Source organism: Zingiber officinale, chromosome 6B (assembly GCF_018446385.1).
Source record: "Zingiber officinale cultivar Zhangliang chromosome 6B, Zo_v1.1, whole genome shotgun sequence".
NCBI classification, from domain to species: domain Eukaryota; kingdom Viridiplantae; phylum Streptophyta; class Magnoliopsida; order Zingiberales; family Zingiberaceae; genus Zingiber; species Zingiber officinale.
This window is the reverse complement of record NC_055996.1, coordinates 7,211,794-7,218,607: the sequence shown is the minus strand read 5'-3', so window position 1 is coordinate 7,218,607 and position 6,814 is coordinate 7,211,794. Positions and strand designations below refer to the sequence as shown.

Here is a 6,814-nt window from a genome sequence, read left to right as displayed (position 1 = left end):
TAATTATGACGTATTATAAAAAAAAAATTCCTCAATAAATAGTATATCCAAAATACTAATCTAATAGTTGGAGACTTAACTATCACATATTATAAAATAAAATCCTTAATAAATAGTGTATCCGAAAACACTGACGATTAGGAACTTTCACGTATATTTCTCTAATTTATCATGAATGAAAATTTTGACTATTAGGATGAACTTTCACGCATATTTTTCTAATTTATCATGAATGAAAATTTTGAGACAAACTGTTCACTCTGGACATTAATTAAAAGCTTGAGCATATGTTACCGACTAAAAATAAATAAATAAAAAACAACATGAAATGAAATAAAAAGTATGCTTTTTTCCAATAATAATTTAGCATTTCTTTACAGCAATTATGTAACCAGCTTGACACACCCATCTTATATAATTCAGAATCTCTAGAAAAAGATGACTGTGACAGCTGTTAAATCTACATTCATAAATTTAAATGTTTCAAGGAACAAAGAAACAGAGTGACGACTGAAGACACAGCACCTTATTTTTGTAACATTAAAGAATGACTTTACATAAATTTTTAACAATTTTACCCAACCCTTAAGACAACCTTCTCCATTAATATATACAGTCCAGTAACCTGGTCTTTACTCCAAAACCCCTCCAAAAAAATCCTCTATGGGTATAAATAGTACATCTCATGGTTTTGCATGGTCCACAAAATTGATTTTGGTATTGCACAACTGCTCTGATTGATTTCAAGCTCAAGGGGATACTCTTGTCTTGATGGGCTTTAGCTTTACTCCCATGCTTTCCGGCGATAGTAGCTCTGGAGAGATACACAGTGGGCTGAGAGGACTACGAGGGCTGTAGCTCAGTTGGCTTGGCCTGCACAACCCATACCCCATCAAGAAGTACTCCATCGGTATCAACATCGCATGGGGCTGCTCTTCTGTTACAACCGAACCGCATGCCTGAACCTGCAACATTTGAAGGCCGTGAGAGAGATCAATGATGATCTATCTTCACCAACAGAAAGGGTGTGTTTGGGAGATTAGTACCTCAACCAATGCACAGAATCTCTTGTCCAGTTTTGATGCCATATGGATGGCCTCCGAGTGAAATGGAGAATCCTCACCGACAAATATTAGTGTCCGACAATGTAGCTTCTTTAGAGCTTCCGTCAAGTCATATCTCCTGTTTAAAGAATGGGTTACAGAAACTTGTCGTAACCTTCAATGTGTATATTTGATAAGTTTGTTATGCAAAGATTAGGGCATACCCATTAACTGACCGAAGAAACCGCCATACGTTAGCACTTTGCTTCTCATCCAACAACTGTGGACGTTAAAGATATATTCAAGAGTACGGCTTTTTTACTCCTACAAATTTCAAAAAGCAACAAAGAGAGAGAATAATCTACTTACACTTCTACAAGCTTGCACAATGTCAGAATCTGGGAGTTGAGAGTTTCCTCTTACCTCCTGGCAACATATTGAAATGGATGAATAATTACGGTTATAATAAATTAACTTAGCAAACAAGTGGAGTAATGGAGTTTACCTTACTGAAGTACCGTTGGAGTAAGTAGTCCTTGACCAAGCCGCACATTCCATAAAAATACAGTAAATTTGATACTACCTGAGGTTTTCAGCATCATATTAGGCAGCAACTCACTTTTTGTAGCTCAAAAAATGGTTATATGAAACATGAGAAGGTACCTTACTATATAACCATTCTGACCACGAGGGAGCCTTGCAAAGAGGTGAGACGAGTATGAGGCCCATAACACGGTCCCTATATTTAGTCTGAAAGCAAAGCATACAAAGGTTCAAATTGAAAGGTTAAAAAATTGATAATTTAAGGGTTTTCATAACAAAATACTTAACAGCAAAAAGCGTAAGAATATAAGCACCAGCTGTGACCCCAAAGCACATGACAGAACCTAGCCTGGCATTCAAAACCATACAAATTCAAAATGGTTGCACAAGAAAAAAATATGAACAATTATGTGGCCTAGGAAAGTATCTTAAGGATGGTGATGGAAAAAATACAAATCAAGCATGCTATATATAATAGAGAGATTAATACCCAAAGAAATTAACAACTTCTGCCACCTGATCGACTAACTGATCAACAGAAAGCACTGGTTCATCTGAAGAAATTGGAGCAGCACCTAACTGCAAGACACTTAAGGCAGAAGGACCAACATAATCATGTTAAAATGAAAAGTAGAAAATCGATCAGAGACAGGCTTAAACATTCTCAGAGATGACACAAAGAGTTGCAACAGTATTACTGACCTCATGTCCAGGAGGACTAATATGGTAGATGCAAAAATTATGAAGCAACAAAGAAGCAGCTTCTGGGCAAAAAAATAATCCTTGAAAGCATGACATATCTGGGGAGAAAAACTAGGAATTTAGCCTATTTTTAAATATCTAGATGAGAGCTAATAGAAAAGTATTACTGTTTCCTTAAGTTCAAACATAAAAAAAAAATTTGAATTCTGCTAATTATTTGTGGGAGAGATATATGATACAATGTTTCAAAAGAACAATATCCAAGAAACAAAATAGTTACTCCATACACTAAATCATGCAGCCTTTAGACATCAATGCAGCATAATCTTGGAGAATAGCATTTTAGCAGGATAAGGATGCTAAAAAAGAGCGGTAGACTGAAACTAGAAAAACCACCAAAGTGTCTGTAATGTGTACAAAACACCTTTCAGCTTCAGGTTGAATACAAGGTGAACATAATCAAATGAATCGAGATGCAAATATTGCAAATGTAAGTCAGAGAAAAAAAAACTGAGAAATGCTAAAGAAACTGTAATTTAATCTAACTTACGGTTTAACGCTATATCTGGATAAGTAAGAAGTGCAGGCTTTTCCAGATCACCATATACAGCAACTGAGATAGGGCCATTACTTGTCAACACATGATGTTCCTGAGAGGAAGACATGGACTTTAGAAATAAGACCAAAGAACAAAGACACTAACTGCAAAATGGAATATGCGTGGGTGATTACATCAAAGATAGACTATAAACATTTTTAATTGAGAAAATGAGGAAGGAAATGAATGTAGACAGGATCCTTAGCAAGCACTTACATAAATAGCATCCATGACCTTCTAAGTCACTAATTTTTTAAAATAATGATAAGAAACAAGAAACTAAATTGGAGTCTCACTATCAAAAGGAAATAGATAATTTGTGAGCAGAGACTATTATCTATGAGATAGGAGAGAAGAAGTAACGAGAAATAACTTATATGAGCAAGTTCATAATTCTTTGCGGAATGTGAACAGGAAAGGGAGGCAAAAGCAAAGGCAAAAAAAAAAAACGACTGAAGATTGAGTGAGCAATTCTTTTCTGATTCCTAAAAACAAATAATAACCACAAGGAACAAGCCAACAGTTTGTAGATAGTAAATAACAGAACCTTTAGTATAAACCTTTTGTCATCGAGATGCACTGAAATTTAACTAGATACATACTCTAATCAATTCAAATCATTCAGATGTCTGAGTCTCTTGATTAACCAAACTTACAGTGTTGTGTTAACAATGGTCGATCCCAATTAAAATAGGTATTGGTTAGTTTATCTTTCCTACTCGTGAAGCAACATCCTGGGATGCTTCAAGAGAAGATTAACTCGAATTTAAGAAAAGAACTTAAAGGCAAACTGACATCTTTGATGTCTCCCATCACAACAAATAGGTTTAAACAATAGCAACATAGATTCCTTTAATACAAGTGCATAGCATAAAAGAAATAATCATATAGAAGAACAACTCATCAATCATGACCAAAACATGTAATAGGAAAAAAGACAGCAATATCAGAAGAAATGTCAACAACCGACAAAAAAAAAAAAAAAAGAGGAAACGAATGCAAACCAGAAACCTCACCTAATTACCAAATTGTTTGCAGCTATATGATATACAGAAATACTTTCATCCACAACATCATATTTGCCAAAAGGGAAGCATATTTTCTCAGGCAACCTAAAATCCTTCTAAAATCTGAAGACAATCGATCAAACGAAGAAAGAATCTAAAATTCTCCAAACTACCCCTAAATCCAGCAGAGACAATAACATCGAGGGGGAAGCAATACAATCAAAGAGAAGCATTTCCATGCCGAAATGAGTACTAGAAAAACATTCCCCCAATAAATCAGCCAAAAAAAATCTCCCGAAAGGAACTACAAGGAAGAAAAGAAACCCTACCTTCCCTCCGAACGAGATCCTCTCCACATCGACCGAGACAGAGCCGCTCGACTCTCCCATTTCTGCAAGAGCCAACCTTCTTCCTCCTCTCCCCTCTTTTTCTCGTTGATTTTTCTTCTTTTTTTTTTTTTTTTCTTTTTGAGCCTTTCCTTCTCCGGTGGATTCGCATATAAATAAACCCAAGCAGCTCTCCCCTTCCTCGGCCGCCCGGTTTATCCCAACCCGGGGCACCACATCAACCGACAGCTACGGATTGACGAAACCAGCCTTAGACTCCTCTTACCCGTACGACGAAGATCCAACGGTCATCTGAAGATCTCGCATGCGGCGGGACGCCAGGTAAGCTGGACTGCCGCAGCCTTCGATTACACTTGTCGGCAGAAAGTCAGCCACGTGGTGGATTCCTACAGGTTCGGACAAATGAGACCACCGGCAGCCGTCGGATGATGAGGCACACGCGGGTGCCATGGCTGCCCTGCCTCGGATGACGGAGCGGTCGCCGCGCGATGGACGCGTGGAAGAAATGAATGTGGAGTTATGATAGACGGTGTCCGCTCGCGGAAGGCGATCCATGCCTAATGCTGCCGTGACTTCAAATTTTAGGGATTCCTGAACTTATTCGTTAACCAAATACTGAGGGGGCGTTTGGTTTAGGGTAATAAGAGTGGGGAATGGGAATGGGAATCATTGATTCCCATTGTTAATGTTTGGATTATAGGAATAGGAATACAAATAAGGGAATGAATCCTTGAAATTGGGTAATGACTCATTCCCATGTACCTCCCCTTCAATGAGCCATTACCCTATTTTCATCAATCAAAATATTCCCTTATTCCAAAAATACCCTTGACTTAAAACTAAAATTTTCTCTATTAATATCAAATATCAAAATTTATTTATTTATTTTTTCTTTTATATCACTTATCTCTCCTTATTCTCTCTCATTACATTTTTCTCTCTCATCATTGTTTCTCTCTCATCATTTTATCACACACTTTCTCTCTCCTTAATCTCTCCTATCACACTCTCTTTCCTCTTTTTTTCTCATTACACTTTCTCTCTCATCATACTTTCTCTCTCCTCAATCTCTTCCATCGCACTCTCTTCCTTCTTTTGTTCCTTATCACACTTTCTCTCTCCTCAATCTCTCCCATCACACTCTTTTTTCTCATCACACTTTCTCTCTCATCATACTTTCTCTCTCCTCAATCTCTCTTATCACACTTCCTCCTTTTTTCCTCAACACACTTTCTCTCTCCTCAATCTCTCTTATCACACTTACTTCTTTTTTCCTCAACACACTTTCTCTCTCATCATACTTTCTCTCTCCTCAATCTCTTCCATCATATTCAGTTTTCTCTCACCATACTTTCTCTCTCCTCAATCTCTCTCATCACACTCTCTCTCCTCATTTTTTCTCACTATATTTTCTCTCTCTTCATCCTCTCCTATCATACTTTCTCTCACATCATATTTTCTCTCATCATGCTCTCTCTAATCACACTCTTTTTTTTCATTTTCTCTCATCACACTTTCTCTCTCATCATTCTTTCTTATCACACTTTCTCTCTCATAATACTTTCTCTCTCATCATTCTCTTTCATCATATTTTTCTCTCACATTCATCTTTCTCTCACATCTAATTTTTTCTCTTATTTTCCTTTAAGGGTAAAAAAGGAAACTTTGATTTATTCCGATAGAAGATATACAACTAACCAAACATTGCTTTTAAGAGTGATATCCATGCTCATACCTATTCCCATTCCACAATACAATGATTCCCATTCCGATTCCTATTCCTAGGAAAGAACCAAACGCCCCCTGAATTACTCCACCCCCAAATTCTCTCAACAAACAATAATACTGAAGATGACAACAGAAATGAACAAGCCTTTTGGCCTTTCTTCGAATACTGCACAAATAATACACCCACTGCACATTTAAATGCAGGAAGGTGGCAAGTAGCTTTCCAGCTTCCGCAAGAATGTTCTTCCACCTCCCACACATTTCCCATGAGTTCATGGACGAGCACCGTCCTCCTCGCCCGGATTGGAAGGCCACCGACGAGTTTTTTTACTCCTGCCATGGAAATGCGATGGAGCCCAGCATCATATCTGCTGATTTATGAAGCATGCAGTTGCAGGACTGAAATCTTTTAAATGCTACTGTTTGTAAGATCTGGATCTGTTCGTCCAGCATTTGATTCACCAAAATTACTAGAGGACCAAAAGAGAACAGGCATATGAAGTCAGAAATGCAGTAAAAAGTAACAATCTTTGAAACAGAGATTTGAAAGAGCAGCAGAATTATAGATTATAGGTAGCTCAAAGCTACTGGAATGTAACAATCCACATCAGCTGATTTAGTATTGCTAGTAAAGAAACTGAAAATGAAACACATGATAAGATCTGTATCCATGTCTTTAGTTCCTGCAACTACCAGTCTATAGGCCAAATCAAGAAGTGTGAAATTTTCTGAGTGGAGTATGCCTTTGGATTAGTTGAAGCAATGCTTTTAGTTAAACTAGGAACTGAGACTAGATTGGTTCAGTTCTAGTTTTAGAAGGCACCTAGTTGAACTGGATTTTGGATT

The 6,814-nt window shown here is 37.3% G+C and overlaps 1 protein-coding gene across 2 annotated transcripts; it reads right to left on the bottom strand.

The window, feature by feature from the left end:
• Nucleotides 1-504: 504 nt before the first annotated feature.
• On the bottom strand, nt 505-4,380 carry LOC121991838 (protein NDL1-like). 2 transcript variants are annotated; one of them, XM_042545895.1, is made up of 11 exons: nt 4,223-4,380; nt 2,839-2,938; nt 2,289-2,386; nt 2,077-2,165; nt 1,875-1,935; nt 1,707-1,793; nt 1,549-1,626; nt 1,413-1,469; nt 1,268-1,323; nt 1,047-1,182; nt 505-965 (listed from the first exon to the last, which is right to left on the bottom strand). In XM_042545895.1, exons 1-11 carry the CDS (start codon nt 4,280-4,282, stop codon nt 750-752), a joined length of 1,038 nt encoding a protein of 345 aa, XP_042401829.1. In that variant the 5' UTR covers nt 4,283-4,380; the 3' UTR covers nt 505-749. The 2 variants fall into 2 exon arrangements, with proteins under 2 accessions (XP_042401829.1, XP_042401830.1); XM_042545896.1 differs by lacking the exon at nt 4,223-4,380 and having other exon boundaries at nt 2,077-2,175; nt 2,839-2,854.
• Between the last annotated feature and the right edge of the window lie 2,434 nt (nt 4,381-6,814).

Bases quoted from the DNA above. Each gene is read 5' to 3' on its own strand.
- LOC121991838 (XM_042545895.1), bottom strand. From the start codon at position 4,282: ATGGGAGAGTCGAGCGGCTCTGTCTCGGTCGATGTGGAGAGGATCTCG. The intron at 2,939-4,222 runs GTAGGGTTTCTT...TCTTCCTCTCAG, and splicing joins GGATCTCGTTCGGAGGGAAG to GAACATCATGTGTTGACAAG. The intron at 1,794-1,874 runs GTTAAGTATTTT...CTTTGCTTTCAG, and splicing joins ATATTCTTACGCTTTTTGCT to ACTAAATATAGGGACCGTGT.